At 39.4% G+C, this 18423-nt stretch overlaps 1 protein-coding gene across 1 annotated transcript; it reads right to left on the bottom strand.

The window, feature by feature from the left end:
* Window positions 1-445: 445 nt before the first annotated feature.
* On the bottom strand, window positions 446-17517 carry LOC125245244 (tripartite motif-containing protein 16-like). Its single transcript, XM_048155785.1, has 6 exons — window positions 16873-17517; window positions 12894-12989; window positions 12574-12807; window positions 11846-12005; window positions 11645-11692; window positions 446-1054 (listed from the first exon to the last, which is right to left on the bottom strand). Exons 1-6 carry the CDS (start codon window positions 17440-17442, stop codon window positions 528-530), a joined length of 1635 nt encoding a protein of 544 aa, XP_048011742.1. The 5' UTR covers window positions 17443-17517; the 3' UTR covers window positions 446-527.
* Window positions 17518-18423: the final 906 nt, after the last annotated feature.

Below are 18423 nucleotides of genomic sequence, written 5' to 3'. Positions count from 1 at the left end.
CATACGATACACTCGCCATTAGAATAGATGAACAATAATATAGTGGGAGAGAAGAGTACAATCGCTAGAGCGACCACGCTGCTACTGCTAGCGGGCTAAAGCTAGTAGCGAATGTTCGGGAAGTCGGATAAAACTAGCGATATCAAGGTAATCCAAGTGTTTTTTTATATAAAATAATGTCGGCGGTGTGTTCCCTCGCCGTAAAAGAGAGAATGACCTGTTATAAATTTGATATTAAGAGAAAAAAACAAGCAATTAGGAATCAACTCGACGGAGCTCTAACTCAAACAGCGCAGCAGCAACAAACGGGAAATGACGTCAAAAAAAACAACACATTTTATTCACACACATTTATTACATTTTCATTACACACATTTATTCTTCACGTTATTTCACTGACAGAAGTTCAGCTGTAGTATTAATGTAATGAAGAGAAAATAAGAGACTCAATAACATCTCACTGTTACTGATTCATCATGAGCTCAAAGCATTATGGGTAGAATCTCTCTACAGTCTATTCTGATTCATCAACACAGTTTCATTGATGATTCATAATCAACACTAAACCCAGGATAGAGTGGTTGAGTGAATGTGGTCTGGACTGTGTGGATGAGGCTCATTGTGTCTCCAGAGACGCTGTAGAAGGACAGAGTTCCTGCACTGTGATCCACATACACTCCTATTCTCCTGCTGCTGGACTCTACAGGGAGTTCAGTCCGTATCTTATTGTGACTGAATGAGTAACTGGAGGAAGAGCAGAACAAACTCCAGGACTGATCATTAGATCCAAACCCACACTCAATACCCCGTCCCTTCCTTTTGATGCTCTTATATGACACTGATACAGACACACCAACAAGTCCACTCCACTCAATCTCCCAGTAACAGCGTCCACACACACTCTCTCTACACAACACCTGATACCACTCATCAAATCTGTCTGGATGATCAGGATACGGTTCTTCTGTGTAAGTGGTTATAATCACTCTGTTCCTCTCAGACAGATAGAGGTGTTCATTCACTGTGTTCAGATCCAGATTGAGCTGATGAGAATCTGATGGAGATAAAACACATCAGAATCAGGAATTATGAAATCTGTCTGATATTCTGTGCAAATCATCATTATTATTATCTTAGGTCCTTTACCAACCCTAGAAAATGGTTCTTTTAAAATCCAAGTGATATTTCACAATATTTTTTTTTTTTTTTACTGTATTTTGGATTAAATAGCAGAAGAGACTTATTTCAAAAACGTTAAAAAAAACTTAGCAACCCCAAATTTTTATCTGGCATGATATTTTTTTTTCTTTTTTTTTTTCTTTAGAATATTTCATTTTGTGTGATTACTATTATTATTCACCTATATATCATGAATTTTATATTACATATAAATGTCACTGAATGCCACATAAGAGATCTGAATGTCACAGACATAAATGCAATTTGAGTGAATAGATTAAATATTATCAAAAAAAAGCCAAATGAATCAAATTATATTAATGAGTGTTAAATAAATGCTTTCAAATTTGGCACTGAAACCTTAATTATGTAGATTATCACAAACTGCAGCCAATCAGCAAACAGGAAGCATTCATAATATTTTTTTCCAATGGAAAACAAGAAAAAAACATATTGAAAAACATATTGTGTTATATTGTGTCTAAATGCTAAACACAGTTGTTTTCACTGGAAGTTTTGAAGCTGTGCTGCAGAAAGCTGACAGAAACACTGAAGTAAACAGTCGTGGTGATGGAAATGAAACACCGTCTATTCTGGATCTGTTCTTTATATGTGGATTATTCAATTAGCTGGATTTTATTGTTGACTTTTAGAAAGTATAATGCATTAAAATACATGACAAACAACCAATTTCAGAATCTGCAAATATTATAATGCATTTTAACTTTGGTTGTAATTATACTTTTTCATAAATAATGTATAATAAACATTATAAATACCTTTATAACGTATTATACATAAGGGTTTTAAGTGTTACCAAAGTTTATTTTGCAAGTAATTACAAGTTTCATCTGGTAAATATTTGGCATTTATGTGCTTAAACGCCCTCCAATAACGCCTCAACACCTTTTCGCTTTCATCGACTGCTGACGTTCCCTTCAAAGGGAACTTCAACTCTGCGTTTACCGCATTTGGGGAACATCACTCGTGAACCAATGTCTGAAAGCCAAGAATCAAACCACTTGCCTTACAAACGTTCAAGAGAGTGTGTTCTTCCGTGTCCCAGGTTTTGACACTTGATATACACATTTCTGGGCATTTTCTGTCTGAGAGAGGAGCGCGCATAGACAGTGTTTGAGGGCCCCATTTGTGCTGAGGCAGAATTGTATTCTCTCAAAGCCCCCTGAGGCTGAAGAGGATGAATTGTTGGATGGCAATGACGTCCGTGTTTGACGACGAGCAGTTCCTTTCTGTCCATAAGCTCTGCAGCTCCCGTGGGCTTTTCATTCCTTCCTGATCTCCATGTTTGAGATCGGGAGGGCATGGAAAACCCCCTAGCTGTTCAGATTTGTATCTGAGCCAGACATACGGGAGGAGGAGGAAGCAAGATTGAAATGGTAAACACCGCGGTGTTTGTAATTGATCTCCCAGCTGCAAGGGCACTTTACATCTATCCTCTACTCTTCTTCCACCTGTGTGTTTTTTGTTTTGAAATCGATCATCACTAAATAAGTCGTTATTTTGTTTTTTTGCCGCACCAAAAATATTCTCGCCGCTTTATAATATTAATATTGAACTACTGTACTCACATGAACTGATTTAGATGTGTTTTTAGTACCTTTATGGATCTTGACAGAGGAAGTGTCATTGCTCCCTATGTAGGCCTCACGGAGCCATCGGATTTCAACTAAAATATCTTAATTTGTGTTCCAAAGATTAACGAAGGTCTTATGGGTGTGGAACAACATGAGGGTGAGTAATTAATTAAATGACAGAATTTTCATTTTTGGGTGAACTAACCCTTTAAAGAACCATAGATTCCATTCCTCTTTATTAAGAAAAAAAGGAAAGATGAGTCTTTGGTCTTCGAGTCACAGGAAAATGAGCTGGGTCTATATTTATATTTCTAAATATGTTGACCTTGTATTTTTGTATAGTTTTTCCTGAGTATGTAATCCGAAAAAGTAAGAGGGTTTTTTTGGGCAAACTGAAGTTTCATATGTTGGCTAGAACGATATATTGTGCAGGCCACAAAATGGCCGCCTCTTAGCCACCTGTTGTTTAGAGTAGCTTCTCATCTGCTGTTTGCTAGAGTAGTTTGAGTTAGCTGTTGTGAACACCAGTCAAGATGGCATTCCAGGGACCAGTTTACGACAGGGCCCCTCTCTAACTGCTGGTGTGTAGGAAGATGTGCCACACCGTGATTGGATCTTTGGTGAATGAACATTAACAAATGTTCAGCAACATCAGATAAGATGTTGGGACAACTACCAGACACCTCTTCCAGAACAGGAAGGGGGACCTTCTGCACCCACCAAAACCAAGGAGAGGACTTCTCATTGGACGACACATTGACTCTAACCATTAAACTCATTCCTAAGGTTTAGGCAAGGACTGCCATAAAAATTCCTTCAGGACCTCCTGGATGGAGCAGCAGAGACTGAAATAAAGAGAGGCCACAGAGATCTATCTAAATCTATTCATACCTATGTTTGGAGGCCTTAATTTGATCTAAACTGCATCACATCTCCATCTTCATGCAAAGCACAGTTTATGTTAATGGTTACTGACTGCTAAAACAACAGGTCATGGGACAGACCTGTTAACAAATAAACAGATGCATGGACGATGATTTAACCATTTCATATCGTATTTGGTGTCTATCTGTTCCCTACGATGCATTTAATAATTTGAAAGAGGTTTGGTAAAGAAATAATGCATGGATAAAGTGGTAAAGACACTATTTTAACACTGTACTTTATGCTATGCAAATGAGTTCCACACCAGGGTGGGCAACACCGGGGCTGCTTCAGATAACAGTAGCCAATCACACTCCAGGATCGGCAAAGCGCCACATTTCAATCTCCTCCTCATCAGAAAGGGATAATTATGTCCCCCGGGTAGACACACCCTTGTTCTGCGTTTCCAACTCGACGGGGAAGGAGACATCAACAGACACTCCACGTCCTGAGTTTCTGACCTGACGAGGAAAGAAACTACAAGACTGTTAAGGTGAAGCTTTCGCGAGCAAAACCTTTTACATTGCTTTCAGCTGCACTCTAGCTGCAAAAAGGGCCCCAGCATTGAGGGACTTCATCTGACCCTTACGGCTCCTACAGCAGCGCAGCCCAGTCCGCAAAGGACCTCTGCATCGGCAGACATTGCTTGTACCACACGGCTCCTCAGCGACGCAGCCAGCCTGCAAAGGAGCCTGTGAAGATTCATCTGACCCAGCTGCCCAGTCCATCCTAAAGGACCCTCTTGGCGCAAGTGAAGTTCAGCATCCTCCAGCCCAGCGTGGCACGACTACTGGATCGCAACTCTGCGCCCTCCCACTGCACGCAGCCTGCATCATCAGTGGAAGATGTCTCTGCAACCGGATTGATCACCCGACTGTGTGGAACGGAAATATAAACTTACCAAACCTCTTTTCTAGAGACCTTGGCATTAGTTTATACATGCAGCATATGTTTTTCTAACCTGTTTAGATAACAGTTACTTGAGGTCAGTTTGTTACAAATAATAGGAATATTATTTGTTGAATGATAAATAAGCAGTTATTTATCACCATTTTACCAGAGCCATTAGGTGGCTCCCATAAGCATTCCCATACGATTCTCTTCCATCCTACATTCAGTTCAACAGCATTGCATTTATCCATTCTGTGTTCACTTCATTTATTTGTTTCTTTGATTTAATTCAGTATTCTCCTTTGATTATTATTTTACTATCTGATGCATCCAAAATGGTCAATATTCATATTATTAATATTTATTTTAATCATTTATGGCTTATGATTTATCAGTTTCACTTTTGATTTCCTATATTTATGTACTAATACTTCATATATTAATTCTTATCATACTTTCAAGGATTTACTTGTTATTGTACCCTTATGGTTATTTTATATTTAAGAGTATGCTTGTTATGTTCAATTGTTCTTCAAGTGTTCCAGTGTGACAGGTCACGCTGACACGTTTGTGGTTAGACATTGGACGCCTGCCAAGTACTGTATAAGTGATGTTTTTCAGAGTTAACCATTTGAATTTGACATCTGATCAAAATATGTCTGTTATTATTCCTGATGACATTTAAAAGGGTAAGATTTGCAAAATTCCCAAAGGGGGTCAAAACAACTTTTATATCTATTTTTGACACTGGGTAAAACCATTTAACCTTTTCTTTTAACAAAAACATCCGTTTGTGTGTGATGTAAATTTCCCTATATGCTCATGGTATAAAGCTGACCGGGTCATTGATAATTCAGCTTTTTCCCTCCTTTGCTCTCCTTGGCTTCTACTTCTTGTCTCTTATCTGCAAATGTCTTAATTATTGCTCTTTTTGATCTTCATCTATTAGATACAATACTCTGGATTTTATAATACTCTAAATTTTATTATTAACTATTGACTACTCCTTTATGATGGTTATTTTACCTTTTGGTTTTATTAAGTATTTTCATTATCGATTAAAGTTTGCGTGTGAGGCTAAATTTAATTGTAATGAATAAATAATTTTTCATCAACTTTATCTACTGCCTGGATCTCATTTTCTCAAGTTTTTGCATCACTATCTTTTAGAAGTGCATATTCACTATTTCATTATTAAGTGTTGTGGTATTTACTCTTGCATGTTTATTGTTAATAAATTTAATTGATTTTATTATAACTGTGTCTTCCTTGTATTGATGATCAAAGACTCTACTAGTTGACCGGACTCTCACAAATCCTTCAGATAAATCAGTTGACCGACTCCCTCCATTTTATATTAATTCTGAATTATTGAACAGCTCCTTTGGAGTGTTCTTAAATTGTTAAGATAGTATTCTTAACTGGTGCCCCGTATTACAAAAGGGGGAGGGGTCATCTGATACACTCATAACCACACCTTAAGTGACACATGATCAAAAATCACTACGTCACAGGTGAATGGAGTAAAAATCACTACATAGCACTCGTCGCTTAAGTTAGTATCTATGTTTAGGTCGGCCTTAATCGGCCGCCTGACATTGTTTGCTTGTTGAGCTTCGCTTTATTTCCTCTTATCTATGGAGATTCAGAGGTGAAGCCCAGGCGTTGCTATGCGTGTGGCCCCGTAGGCCCACAGCTTAGCTTGCCTGGCAAGTCCAGAATGATATATCTTCTACAAGATATATCAGTCTGGTCAGTCCGCCCTCCGTCGTGCCTCGAGTCAACTTCAAACCGTACCGTGCAATCAGATTCGTTTATTTCAGTGACGCAAACAGCGTCACTCTAGTGCGGCGAAAGTCCCTTCAATATCGAGCAGAGCAGACCATGTCTCTTAAAGCAGCTTCTTTTTAGCCTTTTTAAATGAAAACATGTAGAATCTCAGTATTGATCGGGTGACTGTGTTTTAACCCTCTGGAGTCTGAGGCTGATTTGGGGCTTGGAGAAGTTTTGACATGCCCTGACATTTGTGCTTTTTTCAGTTGTTCATAAACATATTAATGACAAAAGTGTCATTACACTGTATTCAGCACAAACTACGCTACCATAATATGTGAGGAACATGTATGTACATGTTTGTATTTTTGAAGGAATAATGTTTATGCGTGGTTACTGAAAAAACAAAAAACTTAAGTCACTGAAATAAGGCCAAAATAAGTATATTAAATCTGTGTTCACAAGACTTCTGGGTATTGGAGGTTGTAGACTAGAGATTTTGCTTCAAAATTATGTAAAAATTATAATGCCTACTTGTTCATATAAAACAATATATTGATTTAGTTTTTGTAAGACACTTTTTGTCAAGAAACACAGTATGCGTGGAGGTGTGAATCATCATGAATAATGGGTCATTTACACCTGAGAAGACAAAAGAATCACATAATAATGACCTGAAATGACTTGCATATTAATGAGGCCTTTCAGTCAGGTAGGCTGTGAAAAAAACCCTCTGTAATCATGTCTCAGCTCAATTTAAAGTAATGGTATTCTATTATATTCTTTAAAATATCATGTATTTCTGTGATGCAAAGTGTCTGAACAATTATGTAACCTCTATGGCATTTCATATAGGCTTTTAACTTAAAAGCATGCACATTTGGAGAAATATTTATGGATTCTTATATGTTTATGTCAATATTCTATACTGAGGAGTAATATTTATTCAATATTTATTATCATCACTGAGTGCTGGATACTGTGTTTTCAATTCATACTTGCAGCCGGAGGGCGCTCTGTACACCTTTAGGCCACAAATTCATATAAAGAAGAAAAGGAACCAGGAACTAACGGCATGTCTTCTAGAGGTCTCTAACCATGGCTTTAACATCCAGATAAACACTTTTCAGGACAATAAATACACGATTGAGACAATGCATACAAGTATTGCCTCTGAATTTGCCTCTGAATAGCGCTGGCTCCGTGGACGTGGCCGCATTAGCGGATAATGAGCTGAATCACGGACTTCTGACATGGCTCTCTTTTCATACAGATTACATAAACACAGAATGTTTGTTTTCGACAAACATTTGACTTGCATGATTTAAAACCTGACATTTCAATGTTTTTTTAGACATAAATGTCTTTTTTTTGTCATTAGTATTCATAAGTTACAGTTCATTTTCTGAGAACTATCAGATTGGACTTGTTAGAGACGAGAGATCACGCATCATGTTACTTTTCTTTATTTTACAAAAAGCACAACATTGTGTTTTTACTCTGAGTGTACACAAATAAAAGAAGACATTCTATAGTTTCAATTGATATATTACTTATGTCTCTATGACAAGAAATGACGGAGTATTTTAAGTCTGTTTTGCTGCAATGTGAAAAAAATCCTGCAAAACGTGCCGGCGCGTTTTCAGACCTCAGGGAGTTAAACAGTTTATTGAACAGCTTGATGGCCTGATACAATGTCACATGCACACACACATAAACGAGACGAGCCTTTTAAAGCAGCCGTGAGCTGACTGCCTCTTTTTAGCCTTTTTAAATAAAAACACTCCAGCGAATCAACGAGATTCGATTACAAGAATGCATTAGAAGTGTACATTTAAATATTGGATGAGGTTTTGAGAGAAACAGAGACAGCTCGCGTCTCTAATGAAGCTTGTGCTCGTCCATTCTCGCTTCATTGTGTTCAAAATACATGGCGAATTGATGGCCTGATACACATAATTGGCAATAACACCACATATTCTTAAATTCTTACCGCAACAACGACACAAGTCATTAACGTCGCTTTCTCTAGCGCTAGCCATGTTAAACTACTCTCCGTGCTTGCCAAAAAACTATTGTGCTTGCCCGGGGCCATTTATTTACTTTTCTCTGTTGACTCTCTTCTTCCTGTTTGCTCGGATTTGCTCCGCCCTAGAAATCAAATTGATTCAATGGTGACCAGACTCGGTGAGGCTGGATTTTCCAGGCAACAGCTTAGCGGCCCAGGCTAGGACTAGGTTTAGGTGTTTATTATTATAAACCACCCCTTGTATTACTATCCCTTGTTAGGTTGTATAGTTCCTAGTTCTGGCCTCCTCCTGGGGGAGTTGTTAGGCCTTATGCCCATTTACCCTTGTTTATGTAGGTGCAATAGCTGAGGTTAACAGCTAAAGTAACAGGCTGTTATTAGCCTCCCTGGTGCTGTCTCTCAGGTGGTAGGCCCTTATCTTTGCGTAGATAAGTGTATGCAGCGTATGCTAGGCCCTACTATCTATAACTTCATTCATGCTATGAAATTGTTTTTCCCCTGAGCCCCTTGAATTTATATTCAAGTTTGAGCTACGGTGATAGCTTTTAGCTTCCATTCTCTAGGGCTCAGTACAGATCTATAGTTCTGTTTGGTGAGAACATTTATCCTTTTTAATGGATGTCATGTATTTACAAAGCATTTGTTTGCTTAGGGTTCTAAGTTTTTGCCCTACATGTATGTGAGCTTTACTCTAGTGCTGCCACAGGTTAGCACCTGTTCTCACAATATTAGGTTGTTTTTAGCCTCTATTTAAGGACGTGATGTTTTTTGTACTCCCCGGCTAGGGTTTATGTGTTTCACTAAGTGCACCTGTTGGATTGCACACTCAGCTTCTACAGCTATATTATGTATAGCTGTAGAAGTTGTTGGCTCTTTGGTATTTAGCCATCTTCTAGTTGCAGCTTGTGTTTACGGGCCCTGTTGGTGTATAGTCATGAGTTTTGCTCATGTATGTTAGCACTGCCATAGGTTTATGCTTGTGTCCGATTGAAGGTTGTAGGCCTTGTAGGCCTTCCTTAATCCCAGGGTACAATGAAATGCTAACATGGTCTATGAATTTATGGTTGGAATGTGTAGACTTAGCTCAGGTTGTGTTAAGCTAGTTACTCACAACTGTTTGTTGGGGTTAGAGCAGGTCCCCTTTGAGCTTGGTTCCCTATTAAGACCACTAGCTGTCGCTTTGTGTTGCTAGTTGTAGGCCTTGCCAGGTATCCTTTCGGATTACATGTTGGCACAGTTTTTGTGTTGGTCTTGTATGACCCATTACAGCCATCAGCCACGCCCATCTCTGTTAAGAGTAGGCCCTAGAACAGTGATGACATTTGCTATTGGAGTTGAAGGCCTCGCCAAGGCCTCCTTTCAGATTGCATATTGGCACAGTTTTGTGTTGGTTTTTATGTAACTCATCACCATGGATGGGTTGTGATTGCCACTATTTGTCGTAGGCTTTGTAGGCCTCCTGTGTAGCATGTTGGAGTTCGGTTGTGTACTCCTCTCACTTTGAGAATAAAAGGTGCTTTTACTGAGTACGTTTCTAAATGGCTTGCCACTCAGGATGAGTTCTTGTGTTAAACCACTCTGTTGTTCAGTTTTTCTGCATTTGCTTCCTTGAGCATGGTTTCTCCTTTAGCTCTAGTTGAGCCAAGTAGCTACCTCGTAGAACTTGGTTCTATTTTTGCTCCTAGAACTTTAGTGGCCACTAGCTAGCGCCGTGTGTTGACAGATAGGCCCTCTGGGCCTCCTTTGAGAACATGCTGGCGTATGTTGTAGTATACTCCTCTTTTTAAGAGAGTAGAGGAAAGAATATGCTGCTGGCTGGCCAGGGCCTCAGGTGACTTATTAACCTCCCTTGCAGTTCGGTTATTTGTTCCGCCTGGAGATTGAAAACACTGCCACGGGCTGATGCCACATGTCTGACTGAGGCTATAGGCCCCTTTTTGCGGTCTTCCTTAGCATATGATGGCGTATGTTGTACTCCTCTTGCTTTAAAGAGTAAAAGGTTCTTTTACCAAGTGCACTGCTCATTAGATTGTGTTGGATGGACTGTTATGTGGGCACTCACAGTCTTATCTGCTGTTACTGAAGTCATGTGGTTTGTTCTTGTTCCCAGCAAGTTAGATGTTCAGGTGTGCGGCCTTGTCAGGCTGCTCTTGGACTTCCCGCTATGTGACTAAGTATACTAGTGTGATATGTAGTTCTCTATGCAGAACCTTTAGTCATGTTGTAGGCCCCTTTTCGGCTTACATGATTAAGTGCCTACAGCATGGTCTATCTGTTAGGTTGAGCTTTGTACTAACCTGTTAGGGTTGTTTTTGTAATAGTGCTTAGCTTCCTAAGCTGATCATTGGTTGAAGGCTTCCATGAGGCCTCCTGTTTAAGGTCAGCCCCAGGCAGGTTTGTGCTCCCCTGTAGCAGGGTTTTTCAGTGCACAGTTCCTCAGTGCAATTAATTAAGCGCTGAGTAGATCCTAAAATTGAGCAGAGTATACTCCCCTCAATAAGAGGGTTTATAGCATTCAGCTGAGTTCTGTTCTCCAGGATGTCCATCTCTACGTGTGGGTTTGAGTTGATTACTGCCCCTTCTGCAGTCACTCTTACTTGCTGTCTTCTCTGAAGAATGCATTTTTGAGATTCTGTATTCAGACAGGGTTGGCCAAAACTAAGTTTGTCCTTCATCAGACCAGGTCGGCCTCCCTGGCGGCATTTGGGTGATTACTTTCCCCCTTCTAGTGACTGGCTGGGGTTCCTTTCAGTTCCCTGGCCACATTCCCTTAAAGGGACCTTCTTCCTCGGAAGATTTGGTCCCAGAAGCCTAGCAGCCTTGGTAGGCTTTCTACAGAATGCTGGGAATGCTGTCACTGACAGCCTTTGTGTGACCCGAGGGTGAGTTGCTATCTGGCGTTTCTCTCGAAACTGCTGGACATTTGTCTAGCCATCTTTTGGCATGCACTCTCCTCGAGCATGGCGGCATGGGTATATCATTCCCCAAATGCGGTAAACGCAGAGTTGAAGTTCCCTTCGTTTGATTCTTGGCTTTCAGACATTGGTTCACGAGTGACGTTCCCCAAATGCGGTAAGTCTCGTTCCCTGTTCTCAGGGAACTATGGTTACATACATAACCTGAGACGTTCTCTGAACACCCCGTTAAGAAACACTCATTTACATTAAAACTCATAAAACTCTTCTGTCATGTTTCCTTTACCTAGCATGAACACACTCAGTGAATTTTTCTGCTTGTTTTCTTAGTGACTTACATTGTAGGAAGTCGTTTCTGGTTCTGGGGATAATGTTGGTGAAAGTGACTGTGGAAATCAACAGACATGAAGAGTGTGATTATCATGTCAAGAGAAAATGATCCCTGCATCCGTTCCTAAGACATTTCTAACATGATCTTCTACATGATATGAGATGATGGAGGATCATTTCTGAGAGCAGATGAATCTCCAGGACTTTACCTCTGTCAGAGATCTTCTTCAGCTCCTCTTTGCAGAAATCCTCCAGTTTGTCTCTCAGCTGACAGACAGATTCTTTCACAACATCAAAGGAGGAGAGAGAACTGAAGGGATCGTCATTTACATCTGTAGATTCAGGAGGAGCTGAGAGAGACTGGAAACTCTACAGAAAACAGAAATAAAAGCTCATCACCTCCACACTTCAGCCAATAACCTGCACTACTGTCAGATTTGAGCAGCTCTTGTTGATCTTTAGTAACTCTCCTCAATCCAGCACTTTCAAAGCATCAGATTCATTCTTCTCTTATTCATTATATCATGTTACAGCTGTAAGATCTAGTGTTTGACAAGGACTCAAGGACTCTTAGGAGATGATCCCAAGGTTAGGTTTTGTGGTTTAAATACACTAAAGCAGAAGTAAAATACAGCCTCAATTCCTGTTTGAGGACTAAATATTTAAATATTAGTGACGTTTTGAACTGTTGTGGTCTGGAAGCTCAATATATCTTTCAGAAAAATGTTTCCCAAGAGATTTCCAGAGCTGAACTGCATTTGTAAGTGTGTCTCTTTCAAAAGAAGATCATCAAATGAGAGTCTGACTGATGATTTTATAATAACCGAACACACAGATCAACACTTCAGTCAATGGCTCATTCTGCTCTCATGAAATGTTTCTCTGTGAGTCTCTTGCTCAAGTCCACTATGATCCTGTTCTTCTCGATCTCTGTTACCTGCAGGAAATGGATGTGATCCTGTGTGTGTGAAAGCTGCTCCAGCTCAGCGTCTCTTCTCCTCAGATCATTGATCTCCTGCTCCAGTCGCTCCAGTTGTCCTTCAGCTCGACTCACTGCAGTCTTTTCTTGATCTCTGATCCGCTGTGTGGCCTCAGAGCGGCTTCTCTCAATGGAGCGGATGAGCTCAGCGAAGATCCTCTCACTGTCCTCCACTGCTGTCTGTGCAGAGCGCTGTTAGGACACACATCACAATCACACAGTGGCTTCAGTGAGTCCTGACTGAGACTTGTCAAACTTCTCTTCTTCTCCAGACTCACCTTATGAGACTCCACAGCCTCTCTCAGCTGCTGAAGATCTTTCTCTCTCTGCTGGATCCTCTGCTGGAACCACCTCTGCGTCTCCTTCAGCTGGTGCTAAAGGACAAACCAATAACAGGAGAAACATCACATAAATCATCAAGTAAACAGATATGAATCCAGTATCAGTGAAGTGCTGAGATTGAGGGTTAAAGATCTTTCATGATAAGGTTATAGGTTCAGTCATAACTGTCAACATTATTTCATCAATGTCTAGTTTTATATGGATAGTTCACCCAGAAATGTAATTTCTTTCATTGTTTACTCATCCTCATGTCTTTCCAAACTTGTATGATTTTCTCTTTCCAAACACAAAAGAAGATATTCTGAATAATGTCTCTGTTTCTAGAGCCCAAATCAAATATGGTGACACGTCAATAACATCAAACCTCACTGGCTCATGCGTTTCACATGACTAAACATGCAAACATATTTGATTTTTTCTATCACTTAAGAATATTTATGTCTCAATTTGCGTACTATGGTCCTAAATAACATTCAAAGTTAGAATTACCGTATTCCAAATCGTAGTATGATTATTCCAAAAATTCCCGGATGATCTACTATTACTGTTTAGAGTCCGAAGTGAATATTGGCGCACACTCTAACGGATAATATTGACCACAAGCCACTGTGCGATGGATGAGAATTTGATTATAACTAAAAAACATGAATAAAAAGTGTTAAACTACAAACATGGTGGATGGACGAGTCCGATGGTTAAGTAGAAAGGTTTAGATAAATATGTTTGAGCAAATAATAATCAGTATATAACCTGTTTTTATAAGTCTTCACCTATAATGCCTGATGAGTTTGGAGAACACCTGACAAGAGATCAGAGATCATTCCTTCATACAGAATCTCTCCACATCCTTCAGATTCCCAGATCTATGTTGGTGCTTCTTCTCTTCAGTTCACTCCACTCATTTTCTTTAGGGTTCAGGTCAGGGGACTGGGACGGCCATGGCAGAAGCTTCATTTTGTGCTCAATGACGCATTTTTGTATTGGTTTTGATGTTTGTTTTGGATCACTGTCCTGATGGAAGATCCAACCACGGCCCATTATTGGATTTCTAGCAGAAGTGGGCAGGTTTTGATTTTTTATCTGTTGGTATTTGATCCATGATCACATGTATCTGAACAAGATGTCCAGGACCTCCAGCAAAAAAATAGGCCCACAACATTAAAGATCCAGCAGTATATTTAACCGTGGACATGGGGTACTTTTTATCCATGTGTGCACCAAATCCATCTGTTGGGTTTGCTGCAAAAAAGCTAATTTTTTAGTTTAATCTGACCATAAAAGCCGGTCCCGTATGAAGTTCCAGTCATGTCTGACAACTGAATATGCTGGAGATTGTTTTTGGATGAACAAGGAAGTTTTTCTTTAAACCCTACCAAACAACTTTTGAAGATGTAGTTGCTGTTTGATCATTTTTGTAGGCTTTCAGAGACTCAAGACTCAACTAATATCTGCAGTTCTCCAGATGTGATCCTTGGAGAGTCTTTGACCACTCAAGCTTTCCTCCTCACTGTACATTAGGACGATTTAGACACACGTCCTCTTCTAGGCAGATTTATAACATTTTTAGTTGATTGGAACTTCTTAATTATTCCCCTGATAGTGGAAATGGGGATTTTCAATGCTTCAGATATTTTCTTACAGCCACTTTCTATTTTGTAAAGCTCAACGATGATATTGCCAGTGCCAATATTTGTGGAGGGCACTGTATGACATAGTATGTCCCAAAGCTTGCCTACTTTTCTGCTACACATTCAGAAGTCTGTACTGTTTTTATTGTTGTTGTTGTTGTTTTCTTCACAAAAACAGTACATATTTTTAGGGCACAGTGTAAGTAGGTGAATTGGGACACAGCATTAGATTACCCCCCTTGGAGTTATATGGATTTCATTTAATGTGCTTTTTGAAGATGGAAAGTTTTGGACCCTAATGACTTTCAATAAATGGAGCTTTTGAGCGGTACGGTCCCACATATGGGATTTAGAACGTTCAGTGACATCACATAACTGCTGGATTCAAACTGTGCTTTCGCGTTTTGGCTGGTGCAGAACCAGAAATGGACATTTAAATACACATACACACTAGTAAAATAATACGTTTAAAGTTTGTAAAATGCACACTGATGTCTATGGAAGCAGTAATAACAAATTCATTCAAATATAATCTCCCGATATCATTCATATCAGACACACATAATGGGCCTAAGTAACTATAAAGTTTACTCTATTATTCTCCCAGTACACCGGCCACTTACATGTATTTCGGGAGAAACTGATGAATTCACCTGCTGTAAATCCGACAGACAGGACTCTCTGAACTGTGCCGCAAACTAAAGATGGCGACACCCATCTCGCGTTATAGATCAAGATCATTAATAAAAGTTTTAAAGGACAAAACATACTGGCACATATTTGAGAAGCAGACTATCAGATAGTTGATGACATGGTACGCAAGTTTGTGAATATAAAAAAAATAAATAAAAGGGAAAAAAAATAAAAGCGATACATCTGTCATACAGTTATTGTGGCTGTGGTGTGTCACATGACAAGCATGATGCGTTGCCATAGAAACAATAAGGGGAAATGTTCTAGAATATCGGACACCTTAACCCTGGGGGGTCAGTTACAATATTTTAAACTTAAGCTTTAAAGGGTTAAAATACCTTCTTTTGTTCAGACTAGGGCTTGCATAGACTAGTCGAGTAGTTGAGAGATTACTACTAGTAGAGAGACTACTTCAACCACTAGTCGGCGCTGTTGGAAACAAACGACTACTCAAGTGTGCATTAACCATAAATGAATTTAAAAAAGAGAGATACGTCACAATGTTGTAAATCTTTCCGTTTTAAACCAAGAAGGGGAGCCAATGGATATAACTATCCTAACCCTAACCCTTCTTAAGAAGACACTTGCAAACTTTGCGCAAGAGTTATGCCGGTGAAAGCTTAACCTCGGTCAGTAGGCTATTCAAAGTGAAAGTAAAAAGTGAAGGAGCTGTCTGACGCTGTATTAACGGACCATATTCTCTCAGAGACTAATTTCAACATAATATGCTGATAACGGTATAAAACTGTCTTAATTTATTCCATTATTTTTCTTGTGGCCCGTATAGTGAAACAAATGAGAATAATAGTATTTCGTGTTAAACGGGTTGTATTTTTTAAGTCGGTGCTTGAAGTAGCTCTTAATTTTTATTGATGACTGTGGTCAATGTTAGGAAATATTATTGACTGTTAATAATTTTAATTATAGGCCTATAATTCATTTAGACCTAAAAAATGTTTAAAACATTTTCAAAAATGAGCTAATAGCCTAATCTTTTATTATCCTCACAGCACGTCAGTTATGTGGTTATGCACTATTTAATTATTGCGGGGCAAATTTATTCATATTAATTTAATAATGAAAGTAGCCTAATCTAATAGTAATAATAGACTAGAAGAATGTAACAGGCCTACATCAATTGGAAATGCCAAATCCTCTGAATATTGCCAATATTTGATGCTTTTGACAATATCTCTGGCTATCGTCGATACTTGATCATCGTCTGTTGACGCAACCTGGGATATCGCGGGTTTATTTGCCTTTACTGTGTTACATGAAAATTAAAATATGTACTGTCATAATTATAATGTTTTGAGTGTTTACTTATAATTGTTGCATTAGGCTATTAATAAACATTTATTGATAAGAACTATTCCATGTCTTTTCCTTTACAGTAGCATGAACCACGAGTAGTCGAGCAACTTGAGTATTGTTTTGATAAGAAATCGACTAGCAGAAATCAGTAGTCGTGCAACCCCTAGTTCAGACAGAGAGTGTAAGCAGACATCAAATTATTTAAATGTATATTAGAAGACCCCATAAACAAAATGATGAACCTATAAATGAATGTTACATGACCTCTTTAAGTTCATACCTGTTTCTCTGTCCTCTGTGCTGCAGCTGATACAGTGTTGTGGTTTTTATGTTCATCCATACACAGCACACATATACACTTCTGATCAGTGCGGCAGAAAACCTCAAGGATCTTGTCGTGTTTCGGGCAGATCATCTCCTGCAGTCGTCCAGTGGCTTCAGTCAGATTGTGTCTCTTTCCTTTAAACCAACTCTCATGTTGTTCAAGGTGATTCTGACAGTAAGAGTTCAGACACACCAGACAGGACTTGACGGCTTTGTGTTTTCTTCCAGTACAGACGTCACACTGCACATCTCCAGCTTCAGCATAACAGTCAGTAGGAAGTTTAATCTTCTTCAGTTTCTCCACCATTTCAGCCAGAATGGTGTTTTTACCTAAAGCAGGTCTTGGACTGAAGGTCTGTCTGCACTGAGGACAGCTGTAGACTCTCATCTTATCCTCCTGATCCCAGCAGTCTGTAATACAGATCTTACAGTAACTGTGTCCACAGGGAATGGCCACTGGATCCTTCAGGAGATCCAGACACACTGGACACATGAACTCATCCTGAGATATTCTGGCTTCTGCCATTTTACTGCATGAACAGAGACACAAACACACAACAGCTCAACTACACTTAAGTTTCTCTTTCTCTGAACTCAGGTGATTCCTGTTTCCTGGTTCTGTGTTTGAGTGACGTGTGCAAAACAGGCGTGTCTGTAAAGCAGCTTCCTCATTCCTGGTCCTGAAGAGTCTCTCTCTAGTTTTCATGGGTGTTTCCACACACACTGTGTTTAATCAGTCTCAGAAATACTATAAGTTAGAGAGAAGCAAGACAGAATTATTGTTTCTTAAAGTCATAATGAAATCAAATTTGCCAAACCTTTTTATTTTTATTTTTGAATATTGCAGTATTTATTATAAATGATTTATCCATTCACATATTTTTGTTAAATTCATGTGTGCTTGTAATCTTGAATCAAAATAACTTCCCCTCCCTCTTGCAGCGACATCTCTTCTCTGATGATGTGTTTACTGGCGTGAGGGCGGGGCAACCTGTCACTCACATGAGATCCACCAATAGCAAACCACAACCATCCAATCAATTCCCCATGGACAAAAACCGTTTCACTCAGTTATATGTTATAGTTTTGCCATGTTTTCATACATTTAATCAAAGTTTAGAGTCTCAGATTATCAGAAAATTTACAGTTAAATCAATATACTTGACATACACTTTTAAGTGATGAACAAGGAAATAAATATGATTCTTTCTGGTTGTTTATGACAACTTGCCATAATGCAATAAAGTAGAGCATACCTTGTGGTGGTGTTATTAAAAAATAAATGTTGCAAATGTCTAAAGGCAGGAACACACCAAGCTGACGCCCACCAACTAGTGGCGCTGAAAGCAGACTGCGGGGTTGGCTCACGTCAGCAGCATCTGTGTCCAAAGTTGCCCTGACACACCAAACCGGCCAAGTAGCACGTCCATTCTGCGCCTGCATAAGATGAAATGCCTTTCCGTACCAGCAGGTGGCAGTAGCTGAACAGCCAATCAGAATGATCAGA

This window comes from Megalobrama amblycephala, linkage group LG14, assembly GCF_018812025.1.
Source record: "Megalobrama amblycephala isolate DHTTF-2021 linkage group LG14, ASM1881202v1, whole genome shotgun sequence".
Classification (NCBI taxonomy): Eukaryota; Metazoa; Chordata; class Actinopteri; order Cypriniformes; family Xenocyprididae; genus Megalobrama; species Megalobrama amblycephala.
This window is presented reverse-complemented; position numbering and strand designations above follow the sequence as displayed.